Source organism: Podarcis filfolensis (assembly GCF_964270895.1).
Source record: "Podarcis filfolensis genome assembly, chromosome: 5".
In the NCBI taxonomy this organism is placed as follows: domain Eukaryota; kingdom Metazoa; phylum Chordata; class Lepidosauria; order Squamata; family Lacertidae; genus Podarcis; species Podarcis filfolensis.
This window is the reverse complement of record NC_139608.1, coordinates 95,860,239-95,878,090: the sequence shown is the minus strand read 5'-3', so window position 1 is coordinate 95,878,090 and position 17,852 is coordinate 95,860,239. Positions and strand designations below refer to the sequence as shown.

At 42.5% G+C, this 17,852-nt stretch overlaps 1 protein-coding gene and 1 long non-coding RNA gene across 8 annotated transcripts in view; both read left to right on the top strand.

Annotated features, from left to right (window-relative positions):
* Positions 1-13,723, top strand: part of A4GALT (alpha 1,4-galactosyltransferase (P1PK blood group)) — a 61,773-nt gene extending 48,050 nt beyond the window's left edge. For 6 of the 7 annotated variants that reach the window (XM_083615961.1, XM_083615960.1, XM_083615959.1 and 3 more), the window contains one exon: positions 9,111-13,723. In XM_083615961.1, coding sequence (XP_083472087.1) covers positions 9,158-10,219 — 1,062 coding nt within the window. In that variant the 5' untranslated portion in view covers positions 9,111-9,157 and the 3' untranslated portion in view covers positions 10,220-13,723. Of the gene's footprint in view, positions 1-6,074; positions 6,169-9,110 lie in introns of those variants that run through there. The other variant, XM_083615965.1, reaches the window with a different exon arrangement.
* LOC310763617 overlaps positions 1-17,852 on the top strand; it is a 288,221-nt gene that overhangs the window by 43,647 nt on the left and 226,722 nt on the right. The gene's annotated exons all lie outside the window — the stretch shown is intronic.

Genomic DNA, 17,852 nt, shown 5'->3' with positions numbered 1-17,852 from the left:
CGGACTCCTTAAAGATGAACTTTCGCTCAGCCAAAAGCCTTATTGAGCAAAGATTAGCGGACATTGAAAATCAACACAACCTCGCCAGGGGTGGTGGTGTCTGCTCCCCCAGGTATCACGGAATAACCCCACCACTTGGCCTTCCATCATACATGTCATCTCTTTCATCAGTACCACACCGACTTGCATTTATTCGTGCAAGGTTCAATGTCTTTCCATCGAACCTGCTGAACCACAGATTTTCCAAGGGTTTGGTGTCTCCACTATGCGTGTGTGACGGGGAAACTGTTGAATCTCTTTCACATATAATGTTCAACTGTCCCCTACATAGCATAGCCAGGGCTAAATTCCTGGGTCCTGCTTTACTGCGCTTGGTTGGCAGGCCTGTTGAGTCACACGCCGCACTGCTTTTGCAGGATACAGATCCTTCTGTAACTCTGCAGGTGGCGAGATTTCTGAATGCGGTTATCTCACACTCAAAAACCACCAAAAAACAACAACAACATCAAAACTAATTGGACTGTTATGATGAGAGTGCATGTCGGAGTTCGTCTTCAGTTTTCCTTTTCTGTGATCCGCCCCTTGGAGCTCTCCTGGCCCCAAGCTGTCACTTGGCTCTGCTCAATGACCCACCCTTGCATCGTGGTGTTCACCCTCTGTTGTCGGATATATCTGTTTTTATGTCTCTGTGTTTTTATGCTTGTACATATTTTATGGGCTAATAGCCGTAAATAAATAAATAAATAAATAAAATAAATTAGGCTGTACGCACACACACATAATTAGTTGTAATTATTACTTTGTTGATTTCTTGCCTTTGTGTATGCATTTATATTTAGAATAAAATACTTTTTAGAAATCCTGTTGCCAGTAACCCATTTGTAGAAAGGTCCTGCCAATTTTGATTCTCCCCATTCCTCATTTTTTCCAATCTTAAATTCAGTTCTCCACATTTCTGCAACAATTTGTTGTCATTTTTATTTAAAAAATCCTCAGTACTTTAGTGTGAAATTTTCCCAATAAAGACATTTTTGTATGCAGTAATGTACACATTTTTTCAGGCAATTTCTCTCAGCACACTGCATTTTTGATATGTTATTGTCATTAATATAAATACAGTTGTGCTTATGAATAATTTCCCCATATATATGCATTTTTTATAAACGGTTGTTTGGAGAACTACATTTCAAAGTTCAGACAAGTGCATATTTTGAAGATCGGCTGTGTTTTGGTTTTTCCTGTCATGTTACACTTTGCCTTAAAAGTCTTAAATGAGTCAAATATATATTTTTCCATTTTCTGTCCAAATGTCAAGTGTTCACAAGGCAGAGACAAGCAAGCAGCCAAGTTATGAGGAGTTAGGAGAAGCAGCAGGGGAGATAGAGCAGCCAGTGGACATGATCCGCCATCCCCTAGAATGTGACATTCATTAAGTCTCAAATGAGTCAAATATATATTTTTCCATTTTCTGTCCAAATGTCAAGTGTTCACACATGGCTCTTATTTTCAAAAAAACCCATCTCATCCCTTTAAAATGGAACTGCCACAACATCTCTCTTCACAGGAGAAAATAAAGTGAAGTTGTCTGCCCAAAGCTGAATGAGAGTTACCATTTGCCAATCAAAGTAGGAATTTTTTAATGCCCTCAATCCTGCAACAACATTGTTAATAGAAACGCTAACTAGAAATGGGTGACTACGTATGAGAAGGGAAGGCTGGAACTGTAAATACTTAAATTCTGTTCAGTGTTCTCCAACCCTGTTCCACATCTTCCAAATCTGGAATGAGGACAGAGGCATACCTGGTTTCTCTCTTTTTTCCAATTATTTTCCCCCAAATTATTACAAATCCAACCAAATTACTTTACTTTAGTACAATTTCTTAAAATCGGGTTTCCCGCTCCTGTTGCAAACATACACGTTGATCATTTTCTCCCTGAGCTGCATCATTTCTTATTTAGTGTTCAGTTGTCATCCGTCAATGTCAGGCTTAAGGAATTCTCTCCCTCCCCCTGATGGTTTCAAGAAGCAGGGAGAAAACAAGAAAGCTTTTACTTATGATTTATTCAGTCATTATGGTGGCAGACAGAGAATCCAGTCCTTTCTCCATTATGGAGTTGCTCACTCTGGCTCCTCCCTCTTCCCTCTTTCCCAACAGCCTCTGACCCTACAAAGACCCCCCCTCAGTGGACAAACACCTCTGCATTCGTTGCTCTTGCACCCTTAATGAATGTCGCATTCTAGGGGATGGCGGATCATGTCCACTGGCTGCTCTATCTCCCCTGCTGCTTCTCCTAACTCCTCATAACTTGGCTGCTTGCCTGTCTCTGCCTTGTTATCTCCCTCACAGCTCGGCTGTAACTCAACCCGGCCTCCCTCTTCCCCGTCAGCTACAGGAGAAGTGTGGGCTGGCAGCAATCTCCACCATTCCTCTTCCTCTTCATTCCAGTCCCTGACAGTCAATCTTCATTACATCATTCTTGCAGCTGACCGCATTTTCCTCCTGCCCTTTTGGCAGCTGGTTGATTGCAGTCTATTGGCAGTCCAGGAGCGCCTCTTGATTAATGCCAATATTCCAGATTAAGGAGGAACCAAGCACAAATCATGCTGGAGACGGAGGCTCGACCCATGGAAGGGACACCCGCTCTGCCTTTCAAGTTGGCAGACACAGGCTTGAGCTGCACTGTGGGAAGCAGTGAACTCCCCAGACCCCACTGGGGAGCATTGAGGCATACCTGGGCTCTCTTGCACCCTTGGCAAGGAATGTATCATTGCCCCCCTGTCCCCTGCACCTTCCTTCAAACCCTTGAGAGCTGATACCATTCAGTGTAGATGACACTGATGGTTGGGTGATCTAACTCATTTTGAGGCAGCTCCCTATATTTCCTAAATTATTTAGAGGGACATTTTCAGGCGGGGTGAATAATGATTGAGTCTCTTTTTACTTTACTCTCAAACGCAGACACGTGGTGGTGGTGAGGAGAGAGAGGATACTGCTAGTTGTTAATTTGTCCAGGTGTTGCAAGCAGTGCCAGTGAGCCCAGTCAATCCTCAACTCTGGCAACTATGGGCAAAGAGAAACCCAGCTTCACATGTCTTCTTTGCGGCTCCATTGCTCAGGCCCTGCCACACACACACACACATACACACACACACACACACACACACACACACACAGACAGACACAGACAGACAGACAGGGGAAGCTGTTGCTAATTCTATTGATGCATAGATGGTCATGCTGGAGACAAGTGCCTCCTTCTGCATGGGGGCAGTGGGTGCACACTCACAATATTTTTGCCACTCCCTGGGACTGTGCCCTTGGCGGGGGTCAACCTTACCAATGGCTAGGTATGCCTCTGAATGAGGTGTGCTCTAGCTCAGGTGATCACTCCAGCACACGTCTGTCATTGTGCTTCCTCTTTTCTTTTTTTTTTCTTTGCTTGCCAGTTCCCAAAAGTGTGACCTGGTGTGCTCTAAAAGCCCAAGCATGACGTTTATTACTTATCGATTTCATAAAGTCCAATGCACTGTTTGACTGTAAAACGAATACCGGTAAATAAAAACCAACACCTTCCCCCCATGAAGCAGCCTTTACTGTAGAATAGTTGACCACTTTTTTAAAAAAAACATTAGAAGTCATGCATAAAAATTCTCCTCCCATGTCCTCCCACCAGTTTTCTCCCCCCCCATCATTCAGAAAACTCACATTTTCATATGTTCATATATGTATATGCTGTCTTTCCACAGTTCAATCCACACTCAAGGTGGCTTGCAACATGAAAAAATACTGTTACCTGCTACCCCAATCTCTGCCGAACAGTAGCAAGGTTCCAGGGGTCTTGGCACTTAACCAGGATTTGTGTTTCGCTGGAATGAGACATTGTGGAGTCTGTAGTGTCTTTAAGAAATGTGGATGACGTACACATATTTACACCCAAGGTTTGATGGATGGAGGGAGTGCATAGCATTACACCCCAAGTGTGTTTCTTGTTGCTCCCCTCATAGTTTCAGCAGGAAGGCAGCCATGAAACCTACTCTCTTCATGCAGCCTCTCCCAGCCAGCCCACAGGAATTTCTCCCCGCCTTCCGCCAAAACTCTTTTTTAAAAGGACACATTATTTCCTGCAGTCGCAGGGCATTATTTCCCTGTCACACTGGCAGCCTCCCCCTCACATAATCAAACACTGAAATCCTAAACCTGGGTTTTGTCTCAGTACTGGCACCTTTCTCTCCCAAATGTTGAAATGTGGCACTTACTTCCTTAACAACTTCATGGTGAGTACCGGCAACGTTTTTCCTTAGAAAAAGAGCACTGGTTGTAAACAATAAATGAAACATAAAAAAAAATGCAGAACCAAATCGAGCAATTTCCACATAAATATCAAGATCTAAAATAAAGATACAAAAAACCAACAGCCGCTTTCAACCAGGATAGTCCCACATCAAGAATTGCCAGTGTTCCTGTGAATAAGGAACTGGGATATATGTACCCATAAATAAGCTTGGGACATGTTCACTATCAGGGGGCTGTCTCTGCTTGCTAAAACCACACTTGGTTTTTGCATGCTCCAAATTGTACAGCCCAGCCACAAGGAGACTTTCCCCTACAATATGACCTGGTATCATGTCTGGTCCAAAGCTTCATTTTTGTTTTTTTGGCATGATGCCCTCATGACTAAGGAAGAGGGTCTGCACTCCAAAATAAGCTTTGGATCATCACAGATCATGCATCCCCTCCACCAAGGAGATTATCTACTAAGGAGCAGTGGTATGGCAGTACATTCTGAAGAGCAGGAAGTCTTCCTGACAGCCATCATAGCCACACCCCTTCTAAGATCACATAACAAAAGTGAATTTTTGACCAATGTAAGCATTATGGCTTCAGTACCAACCCAACTTGTCGGGGACGCGGGTGGCGCTGTGGGTAAAACCTTAGCGCCTAGGACTTGCCGATCGTGTGGTCAGCAGTTCGAATCCCCGCGGCGGGGTGAGCTCCCGTCGGTCGGTCCCAGCTCCTGCCCACCTAGCAGTTCGAAAGCACCCTTAAGTGCAAGTAGATAAATAGGTACCACTTTCTAGCGGGAAGGTAAACGGCGTTTCCGTGTGCTGCACTGGTGCAGGCTCGCCAGAGCAGCTTCGTCACGCTGGCCACGTGACCCAGAAGTGTCTTCGGACAGCGCTGGCCCTCGGCCTCTTAAGCGAGATGGGCGCGCAACCCCAGGGTCGGTCACGACTGGCCCGTACGGGCAGGGGTACCTTTACCTTTACCTTACCAACCCAACTTCTATAAGTGACTTGTAAAAAAGCAAATGTTGGACTCAACATGTTATTTGGAAGGGACAGTCTCACAGAAGAGGATGTGTAGCTTGTGGAGTAGCTAAATGTTAGCAGACCTTGGAGCCTGAGTGAATCTGATTGGAATAATCACTTAGTTTCTGGAATTCAAAGGCTTTATTTACTATTTACTAGTAGTAAATTTACTATTTACTAGTAGTTAATACTATTAACTATTTAGAGGAAGTGTGGAGGTGTGTTTCTCAACAAGTTGGGAGAGAACAAAAAAATTGGCTCTGCTTTTAGGAGTGGAGTTTCACAGCCAACGGCAAACAAATGCTGGCTAGATTGCTACACGCAGACGCTCTAGTGATTTAAAGAAACATATGCATTAACTACAAACTCAAGATAAGGGAATGTATTTGCTTTCCTCCTTTTTCTAGCAGGGGGCCTGCTAGAAAAGATGATGTCCAAAAACAGTGCTTTGCAGTAGAGCTACTCAAGGGGAATCCAAAAGTATTTTGGGTGACCCAAAACTTTTTTGCGGGGTACAGAAATATATAAACTTTATTCAGAGTTCTGATGCAGTGTCAAATAGGGAATTGGATCCAGGAACCCTCTTCAGTCTCCAGTTGTAGCAGTGAGGCTTGCAAAGCACAAATTTAATTAATAAAAACAATAGAAGTAGCAAATTATATTTTTCCTGTCACAGAAATCAATGTGGTCTTTTTAGTTGTGGGGTAGTGAGAGTGGTTTGTTTCTTTAAGACGTATGTGGTCTGGGTGTGGCTCTTTCTATAGCTGTTGAGCTTTAATTCATAAATCAATATTGCTATTTGAGTTCTCCTGCTTCCTGGTATGACGGCAGACCCATTGCAAGGTTTCCTCGCACGGTGAGTACCCTTCCCATCGGATACTGGGTGGTACCCTTTGTCTTGGGAGATGATGGGGGACTGTGCCTGGGGGGGGGGGATATTACAGTGGCAGATAAAGCTGCTGCTAAAAGAATCGATTCAGGGGTCGATGGAACAGTTGGCAACCCTACGCCCAACTGCAGGGAGTCATACTAAAAACTCTCTTAATAATCCTTCCCCGCCCCCAAGAAACAAGTGGGTTGGAAATGGCTTTGAAGCAGAAAATGGAGCCAGTCTGGGGTTAGGAAAAATGATAAAAAAATACTTTACTATTCTGCAAGGGAGACTAAGACCATGATAAGAATTTTGGCAGCACTCCCTGTACAGTTTTTACTGTACAGTTTTTACTAGTAACTACATGCTTGCTCACTATTGTTAGCTGCCTCTGCTGATTGACCCTAAACCAGATTTCTTCAGAAATGCTTGGAACGTAGTTTAATTTTTATGTTTTCAAATTGTTCTTTTTCCACACCGGGTAGCTTTCAGGAGAAGCTGGCAGGATAGGGTGGAGTTGCAGAATTTTGCTACGGTTTTCCTGAACGGGGTTTACCAGAAAAGTGTTGGATCTGGGCAGGGAGGTCAGGGCTGCACAGACACATTGGCAGAGGCTCCTGCTGGTGTGTCCACTCAGCCCTGACCTCCCTGCCCTGCCCCAGTGCTGCCCAGGTTAAAAAAAAAAAAGGGAAGGGACCCCTGACAGTTAAGTCCAGTCGCGGGACTGAGGATAAAAAGAATGGGATAAGTGAGAAAAAATCTAGATTTCAGATTGAAATACTAGAAAGTAAAACAAAACTCCTATCGAAAATGTATAGCCTGCTACTTGAATGGGACACCAAAGATGAAGAAGTAAAGGAGGTAATGGTGAGATGGGCAATGGACTTCGGACATAACATAGAGTTTGACAAATGGAAGGCATTATGGAATAAAGGTATGAGATTCTCGGCATGCACAACACTCAGGGAAAATATGTATAAAATGATGTACAGGTGGTATGTAACGCCCGTAAAATTGGAAAAAATATATAAAACGGGTGATAAATTATGTTGGAAGTGTAAGATCAAGGAGGGCGATTTCTATCATATGTGGTGGTTGTGTGAGCCTATCAAAAAATTTTGGGAATCTATTTACAATGAACTAAAAAAAATACTCAAATATACCTTTATAAAAAAACCCGAAGCCTTTTTGCTGGGGATAATTGGGGAGGAAATCAAAAAGGAAGACCAAACACTCTTTCAGTACGCGACAGTGGCTGCCAGAAATCTAATAGCGCAGAATTGGAAGACATCAAAAATCCCAACTATAAATGAATGGCAAACCAAACTATTTGATTATTTAGAACTGGCAAAAAAGACACAGAAAATAAGAAGTCAAAAAGACATAAAGTTTAATAAAGAATGGAATAAATTTATGACATACATGGAAACAGAGGTAAAAAATCTAAAAATCACAGTAGGTGTGACGTAACACTTGTGACGTAAAGAGTCTTTTGAGGAAAAGAAACTGCAGATAAAAAATCATATAATATATTCTGAAACCGAGATGAAGGGAAGTCAATTAATGTTGTGTGTTATTTAGTTATTTAGTTAATGGAAGTTAATTTGTTGGTGTCTTATGTTAGGAGATGTTTTTTCTTTTGTTTTTTGTATTATTATTTCTTTTTTTATGTACTCTTTTTTTGTATGTATGTGTTATGTATGTTTTTTTGTATGTTTTAATGTTTGATGTAGCAAAACGAATTAAAATCAATAATAATAATAAAAAAAGTCCAGTCGCAGATGACTCTGGGGTTGCACGCTCATCTCGCTTTAATGGCCGAGGGAGCCGACATTTGTCCACAGACAGTTTTTCTGGGTCATGTGGCCAGCATGACTAAGCCGCTTCTGGTGAACCAGAGCAGCGCACAGAAACGCCGTTTACCTTCCCGCTGGAGCGGTACTTGTGCCAAGAGTTATTATTATAAACAAGTCCTCTAAGGGAAAACAAAAATATATGGAGTTGCTATTTTCAAAAGAGAACTGTGATATTGAAGTATACTCTTTGCCTTAAAATACGAAGTGAGAGGGCTTAACTAAATTTATTTTTGCCACTGTGTTATTATAAAATGGAGAAGAATCTGCCCACCTCCAAGTATTCTTGGGTTCAGCCCCAGTCAGCATGACTAGGGATGAGAGATTATGGGAATCAATAATCTATTGATTGCCTTTAACCTTTGAGAATCCTTGGAGAACAGGTGAAGCCCCTGAAGACTGGAGGTGGGCAAACGTTGTCTCCAAAATCTTCAAAAAGGGGAAAAAGAAGACCCAGGTAACTACTAACCAGTGAGCTTGACATCGATTCCAGGAAAGGTCCTATAATAGTGATAATGAGCAGTTAGAAAAGGATGCTGTGATTATCAGGACCCAGCATGCGTTTCTCAAAAACAAGTCATGCCAGATGAATCTCATTTCTTTTCTTTTTTTATTGAGTTACAAGCTTGGTGGATCAGGGGAATGCTCTGGATATAGTGTATTTTGATTTCAGTAAAGTTTTTGACAGAGTCCCCCATGATATTCTTGTGAGGAAGCTGGTAAAACGTGGGCTCTATAACTGTTAGGTGGATTTGTAGCTGGTTGACTGATCGAACAAAGAGTACTCATGAATGGTTCTTTGTTTTCCTGGGGCAAAGTGTCAAGTGAGGTGCTTCAGGGTTCTGTCTTGGGCCTGTTGTCCAACATCATTATCCAACTTGGATGAAGGAAATGAGGGGATGCTCATCAAATTTGCAGATGGCGCCAAACTGGGAGGGGTAGCTAATTTTCGGGGGGGGGGGGTCACTTCAGTTGTAATCATGATCAGCAATTTATGTTGCCACTTCGTATTTCTTTCACTCCTTATTTATTAATCAAGTTATTAATTCATTTGGTTTGTTTGTTTGCTTGCAGCTCATTTTGGTTTTCCTTCAAGTTCAAAGCTCTGTAGTGAGTAGACGATGTGGAAAGTGCCTACCTGCATACTGAAATTAATCAAGTTGACTTCAAACTACAAACTCTGGGCTGTGTGCATCATCATCTTTAAGTTCATGTCCTTCATCTGTATCATGTTCTACTGGAGAATCACCCAGGATGCCCAAGACAAGAGACCGCACTACAGTTTGCCTACAGAGGTTAAGTGTCCTCCTCTTCCCACTCCTTCATCCAGATGGCCTCCTTCATCACACAAAGACATATACTTTGTAGAAACATCGGAACGAACTAATCCAAACTTCCTGTTCATGTGTTCTGTTGAATCAGCAGCCAGGGTTCACCCTGAGTCCAGAATCATTGTTCTTATGAAGGGGTTAGCAAGCTACAATAAGACTTTGCCCAAACACGTGGCCTTCTCCTTGCTTAGCTGTTTCCCCAACATTGAATTCAAGCATTTGGACTTGATTAACCTTTTCTCTAACACCCCCCTCGCTGGCTGGTACTCAGTGGCTCAGCAAAGGTGGGAGCCTTATTTCTTGCCCATCCTTTCTGATGCATGCCGAATCACCATCATGTGGAAACTTGGTGGCATCTATTTAGACACAGACTTCATAGTCCTCAAGAACTTAAATAACCTCACCAATGTGCTTGGTACGCAATCCAAATATTTACTTAATGGTGCCTTTCTCTCGTTTGAGCCCAAACACAAGTTTATTGAGCTTTGCATGCAGGACTTTGTGGTGGACTACAACCGCTGGATCTGGGGGCACCAGGGCCCACAGCTCTTGACACGCATTTTTAAGAGGTGGTGCTCTATCCATAGCCTCCGAAGCAGCAAAAGCTGTAAGGGTGTTACAGCTGTCCCACGAGATGCCTTTTATCCCATTCGCTGGCAGGATTGGAGGAAGTATTTTGAAGCAACTAATGCTTCCGAACTTCCCATACTGTTTAGAAACACCTATGCTGTGCATGTCTGGAATAAGAAAAGTCAAGGGGCACAACTTGCGATCACCTCTAAAACCTTGCTAGCTCAGCTGCAATCCCATTATTGTCCTTCCACATACAGGCTCATGAAGATCTCATTCTGAAGGGGCAGGGCCTAGCAGCAGCCTGCTGTTGATACAAATGCAAATCAGCCAAGCTGTTTAGCCCTGGCAGGTAATCACCATTGTCTATCACCATTTGACAATGGTATCCCCACGGAGCAGTAGAGTTGCTGGCTCAACATTTCAAAGAGCAGCTGAATGGCTGTGAGTTCCAGCAGTCTTGGGAGTTCAGAAAAGAATACAGTGGTACCTCAGGTTAAGTATTTAATTGGTTCCGAAGTCCGTTCTTAACCTGAAGCGTTCTTAACCTGAAGCGGAATTTTCCATTGAAAGTAATGGAAAGTGGATTGATCTGTTCCAGATGATGAAAAACACCCCCTAAAACAGCAATTTAACACAAATTTTACTGTCCAACGAGACCATTGATCCATCAAATGAAGGCAATAATCAATGTACTGTACTATAGAATAAATAAGACATTATTTTAGATGAAAAAAATTAACATTTTTTTTTCCTTACGTGCACTGATGATAGTCAGTTTGGATGGAGGGCTTTTATCCATTTCTGCAGTCACACAATCAACCAGCAGCTGAACTGGGTTCCACACACTCACAAAAGCGAAGTCATAAGTCAGTCCCATAAAATGAAGAACAAGTCAAGTCACAGTCAAAAAAACGAAAAAGCCACACAAAGCAAAATATAAAAAATTAGCAAAAACAAAACTTCCAACTATAACTTCTGTGTTGCGTGGGTGCTCGGGACTCAACAGTTGGCAGACTCAACAGGAAGCCTCTGATTATCAGTGAGGGACTCAATTAACAAACGAAACACACTCAACAGGAACCAGACGATGAAAAGTAACCCCTAAAACAGCAATTTTACATGAATTTTACTATCTAACGAGGCCATTGATCCATAAAATGGAATCAACAAAACAGTACAAAATGGAAATGTGATTTTTCCCCCTTACCTGCGCTGATGATAGTCATTGTTTGGATGGGGGCTCAGGATCCTCTTCCACAATCACAATTGGCTTGGCTTCCAGCATTCACGGAGGCCTTGGAGAGCTCACACAGCTGGAGGCCGTTTGCGGAGCCTCCGTAGGCCCCGCAGATGTCTGGGCTTGGCTCCGGGCAGCGGTGAGGCCTCCAAGAGCTTGGAAAACTCACTTCCGGGTTAATATCATTTGTAACCCGAAAAAACGTAACTCAAAGGGTTTGTACCCCGAGGTACCACTGTACTTTTATGATGGCCAAGTAAGATGTATACAAACTTTTGAGTTATGTTGGGACTCTTCCTTATTCTGACCATAAAACAAACATGCATATTTTCTAAAAAGAAGGGCTAGGTGCCAGCCGAATATGACACTGAAACCATGACTGCAGGCTTTTACAATTTAAAGATAGGAATAGATTCAAGCTGGAATGACATGTGCATTGCATACATTTTCACGATCGCTTCTGAACCTTTCGTGCCTCAGTTAATGTGCCTTACCTCACTGAAATGTGCATTTACTTGGCTTGGTATGTGAAGCTGCTCAACTCATAATGTTCAGCTACATTGTGAAGTTAGCAGAACTTTCTTTGCATTTTTTTCACCCATGCTCAACATGTAAACAAAGCACCCCCTTTACTCCTTGGTGCCTTGAATGCTTCTGTCTTAAGCATGCTCATCAGAGGCATGGCACATGCCAGATGTTTGTACTAAGAAGAACTCCAGTACCCTGCAAAACTACCTTTCTCAGGATTCCTGGAGAGGAGATGCTGCTGCCTGGAGCAAAGTTTAAGATTCCAGGGAAGGAAGGAGAGACTAAGAAGGGCATCTCAGAGAGACTTCTAATGAGACATCTCAAACTCCACTGCTGCCACATAAGTGGGAAGCAAAGAGAACAGTGGAGTGGGGAGTGGCACAAGGTTCAAATTTTGTAACTGAGTTTTCCCCTCCTTAAAACTATTTTTCTGAAAAAGCTTGGTTTGCACAGGACAATTCTGAATAGAGCAAGAGGTATCCGCTCATAAGTACCTACCACCATACACATGTCACACCTGTTCGTTCTTCAAATGCCATCAGACTCCCTTCTATTAGTGCACGAGGCAGCATTTTCTCAGATGGCGGGATAGGCTTCTCTGTGGTATATGTATCACTCATCTCATGTGTTGAGCCTCTGGGTCAGAAGCGACTAACCTTTTTCAAGCTGGGTTTCCGGTCCTGCCTGCCTTAATGGAGGCAGCCCCCACAATAGCGGGGGATTGTTGGCATTCAAAAACCAAGGATGACAGAGGGCAAATCATCCTTGCAGATTCCCCCCATGGATAGGGAGGGGGGAATGGGCTTCACTCGCATTTCATCTCGGTACCTGACTCTTGCTTCAGCATGGAATGCGGAAGAAACAGAGGCGCTAAGTGCAAAAGCACTTTGTCTGCCGAAAACCCTCCTACACCACCATTAAGAAACAGAGGTTGTCTGTTTGACTGGATCCTTAATTGGCTTTAAATTACCAGTGTGTGGTGGGAAAGGGTTGCAACAACATACTGCTGAATATACAGGCTACATGGATCAAAGTTTTGAATTGAGATAAGCTTTTCTTTGGTGCGAGAGTCGGTTGGGGAGAGGGAACCCCATGGTTTGTTTATTCTAAGCTTCATTTATGTATTTATGATTCAGCAACCCTCTCTGGAATATAAGATAAAAAGATATTAACAAGTGAGGAAGGGACGATGGAGTAATATTCATATTAGCAAGCAAAAATGGAAACTGCGTGTGATATGAAATGAAGAAAGGATGGGGAGGGGAAACTCAAGTATGACTGTTGGAAAGACAGAGAAATTCCCCTCACCTCCATTTAAAAACAACAGACAAGAAGAAAGAGATTGAGATTTGTGTGTGCTACTGACGGAATGTAATCTAAGATAAAGTTTAATTAGGCAATAAATCTCTTGCTGGAAAGAAAAGAATTTGGGGACCGTGATAAGAAAGCTGCAGAGATTCTGGGAGTTGGAAAGGAGTATTAAATCTTCAGCACGTTCAAAAACTGCCCACCTTTTCCTAGGCCTAGGGAAAAATGGCGGAGACCTGTGACATGTTTTATTAGTGAGACAGAAAGTTTTCTAGCAACCTGTCGCCTGTTCCGAGACGTTGAAGCAAGGGACGGGGAGATAAGACTTCTGAGAAATAGTTCCACCCGAAGCCACAATGGAAGAAAACAACAGCTGGGAAGTGAAAGAGACAACACCATGTGGACAGAAGAAATTTCCATGGATGTAACAGTTTTTACACGTAGGGCAGAATAAAGATAATCATTTGAGTTCCCCACTTGAAGCTTTATAAATTTATATATTGTAACATCACAAATGGAAATAATTAATTATGTAGCTGTTGACTAAGGGTTTATTATTATAACTCAAATGTAACTGTTATTAATTAAGATTATGGAACGCAGTGATATAAGATCGAAAATGCACCCAAACCATCATGTGGGGAGCCACATTAACTAAAATGTATTAATTGGAAGTTGATTGGCACTTTGATAATTGTATAATTTGGAAATTAATTGTTATTGTTATAATTTGGCTATTATTGGGGGTATATTGGAAAACTATTTTTTTTTTTTAAAAAAGATACCTTTTTTCAAGCTGAGGACCACACACGGGCTTATGATCAACCGTTCCTGGGCCACATGTCAAACTGGGTGTGGCTGAGAGGCGAAAGTGGGTGTCACCAAAGCTTAAAAGTGGCCATGGTGAAAACTGCATTTCTCAAGATGTTTGCTATTTGAAATATTTTTTTATCATTCATAACTAAATTCAGTTTAATAAAAAAAAAATTAAGGACAAATTTTGGGAGGGTCATGGCAAAGATGGGGTAACACAAAAAAATGGCATTGCAGAAGAGTACCTAGTATAGGAGAAGCCATTAAAATATTTTAAAAATAAAAAACATACATTTACTTACCTACTTAATTATTTTGGATGACAAGTTTTGGCTGTGGCTACGGGGGGGGGGGGTAGAACCATATCTTTTGGAGGGATGACATGACTTGTGGACCATGGTTAGCTTCTGCTCTAGGCAATGTCAGAAACTTGGATGCAATCCCGGAATGACATGAGGGTGGCAGTCTCACAGCGAGTACCATTTTCTGATGTTTGTATATGTAATTCCCCTTTCTGTATTACTTGTGCACACATTTCCACTGCCATTTCCTCCATGCCCCCCTCTGCAATTTCTGATGGAAAAAGCATGGTCAAGGGAAAGCCTTCTGAGTTTAAGCAATGCCTTGGTGAAGAAGAGAAGGAAGCAGTCCTGTTGTCGCATGCTGGTTGCAGGCATTTTGAAGAAAGAAGCAACAGGCCAGTGCAAAGTTACAACATTTTCCCAAACACATCTGTCGAAAAAGGTAAAACTTTGCCTCAAGCGTTTCAGTTTTACTGGAGACTTGAGAAAGGGAGAACAGAATAAAAATGAGTGCCATGGTTGTGGAAAAGGAGGAAGAACTGGGTTAGTGGCCGCTGCCTGTTATAACAATCAAAGAGACATTTCCTTACATGAATAAGTTAAAGTGTCAGGAAGCCATTCCCAGATGCTTACAACTCTATTTAAGGAGGAAAGAAAGAAAAGCAACAGGCAAATAAATGCTCTTCAGATGGAATGTACTTGTTCACAGCTGACACCAAAAAGTAGGTAGGTTCGATTACAAATGTAAATGCATTGCAGTCCCACTTGCAGTGTTGTAAACAAAAACTGCTCCTTTTCCCTTATGGGGTACCCAAGTGCCCATATAGAGTCCTTTTGTAGGTTCTCTATTGGTAGGAGAAAATAACAGACCAACCAGAGAATACTGAGAAGCAAAACAGTAAGCCTGATCTTTATTAAAGCTGTTGCAACAGGGTGCTCCCCGCCCCACACATGGGGGGAGGGAGGGACCCCAAGCCATGGGTGCAAGCCCTTATATAGACATTTTAAACTGCCCGCCCTGGCGTCCAAGACCACCCCCAGAAACATCATGCATACATCACAGAAGGGGTGTGGCCCAAGACCACCCCCTTAATACTTCAGAGAAGGGGCGGAAATCTGGGTGTGTTGTTTCTTCCTGTCTGCCAGGCTATCTGATTGGATTACCTGGGCATCCTGGCCACTCTTTTGTTATGGTCACTACTCAATTCCTGAATCCAGATCACAGGTCACAGGTTCACCCTATTCATATCTTAAATGTGCCCTTAAGACAGGATTTGTGAAAGAGAGAATGGGGAGGTTTCCCATTTCCTTTGACCTTGCAGAGGAATATTTGAGATCATTTTGGGAGAGAGAAAATGGTTTCAGGACTTTTCTGTGGGTTTCAGACATGTGGTTTACATATTTGTATGTCAAAACAAAAAAAATTTTTTTTCTTTCCAGTAGCACCTTAAAGACCACGAAAGCTCATACCAAGAACTAACTTAGTTGGTCTTTAAGGTGCTACTGGAAAGAAAAAAAATTTTTTTTGTTTTGACTATGGCAGACCAACACGGCTACCTATCTATATTTGTATGTGTTTGCTAGGTACATTTATGAACATCTATTATATATATATATATATATATATATATATATATATATAGAAGACCTGAAAATTCTTATAGCGGCAGTGTCCCCTCCCCTGGGAGAAAGGCCCATCCTAAGACGGAGAACAAACTGGACAAGACAATGTTTTGGGGTTTAAAATTAGCCACAGCTTTATTGATTCCAGATGTAGGTAGGATTTGGCTTAGGGGGGGGGGATCCCTCCCAGCCACCCGCTGGAGGGCTGAAACTTGGCAGGGCTGATCTTGGGATTTGTGTGTCCATCACGAGACACAGGTCTACACGGCTGGCCACTCGCCTTGGCTTTTGGACAGACACTTCCATCTAGACCCCTCCAACGGGGTACCCCTGTGATTACACTGTTCCAAGGTGGGGGTGAGGTGGTACCCTGCCAGATGTTAGACTAAGGGATTTCACCTAATGCCTTATCTTTTTTATGATTTTCAGTTTCAATAATAATTTTACAATCATTTTAACATCTCAAAACTCGACTTCTCTTCCCCTCTTTCTGCGGTTCCTTAAATTATTTTAAAAAATATTTTCTGCATACTCCAAATTAACTTAATTTACTCATTTATTAAATTAAGTTAATTTGGAACTGCAGGTTATTACAATAATCCTGCCAATGTTCTTATCTGTTTACAGTTAATTTTTAAATATTCAATAAAATATTCACATTCTTTTCTAAAAAGATTGTCTTGATTTCTTATTTTTCGGTTAAGTTTCACCAATTCTGCATATTCCATAGGTTTTTGTATCCATTCTTCTTTCCTTGGGACTTCTTATTTCCATTCCCCCCCCCAATGCCTTATCCACCAAAGTTGTGACTATTATTATGGGTAGGGCAAAATGTGCAAACGAGGCCAATCTGATTGGAGGCAAAGTCCTTTCCACACAACCAGCTGGGGATTTACCAACTGCTGGCCACCTGGTCAGACATTGCTCCCTGGGGGCCGGTGGCCTGATGTGACCGGCTGCAACTCCTGTCAACTCTGGAACTGGGTACACGGCCATTTTATTGCAGTTTATAAACCCTGCTCCACGCACATTTAAACTGTGTGCCTCTCTTTCAGCTATACACTCTAACAGGCAGATAAAGCATGTTTAAGCCTAAGTGGCATTGAAATCTGTCTTGGGTAAACGTTTCCTGCAAACTGTACTGCGAAGTGTTCTCAGATAAAATGCAGTGCTCTGACTGCAAACACAACCAGGTAGCTGGAGTAAAATGCAGAAGGAAGAGCTGTCTTCCTGGAGGTAGGGCTTCCATATCTGATTTGGCAGCGTTCAAGAAGCTGCTCAGCTTTCTGCTTTACAATGTCGCCAGGGTCTTAGAATCTGCTCTCACCCTTGTTATCTGATGCTCTACTATTGTGGAATGTCTTTATAGAGTAACGTGATGCTTAGCAAAGAAAAAAAGAGCAAAGTTTAAGATTGTAAGTTGGCTGGTTTAAAGCATACCAGTTTGCTTTTGATATTTTTGGTCACCAGATTTGCCTTCAGTTCTCTAAGCTGCAAACAGTTTCTGCATCTGTTGACTCACACCCAAGTGCAATTAAAATTGGTATTTTAATTTCTCTCTTCCTCAAGAAGTGGCAACCTTAGGAGGAAAGATGAGAGCAACGGCAGGAGGAATTTGGGAAGATTTTGAAATGAGAAAAGAGAGGGGGAGCGATAGTTACTAGACCAAAAGCTCCCTGGTCAGTTTCAACTACAGTGGTACCTTGGTTCCCAAACTTAATCCATTCCAGGAGTCCATTTGACTCCTGAAACCATTTGAAAACCAAGGTGTGGCTTCCGATTGGCTGCAGGAGCTCCCTGCACTCAAACGGAAGCCACGTCGGACGTTCGGCTTCTGAAAAATGTTTGCAAACCAGAACACTTACAGTATTTTTCGCTCTATAAGACGCACCAGACCACAAGACGCACCTAGTTTTTGGAGGAGGAAAACAAGAAAAAAAGTATTCTGAATCCCAGAAGCCAGAACAGCAAGAGGGATCGCTGTGCAGCAAAAGCAGCAATCCCTCTTGCTGTTCTGGCTTCTGGGATAGCTGCGCAGCCTGCATTCGCTCCATAAGACGCACACACATTTCCCCTTACTTTTTAGGAGGGAAAAAGTGAG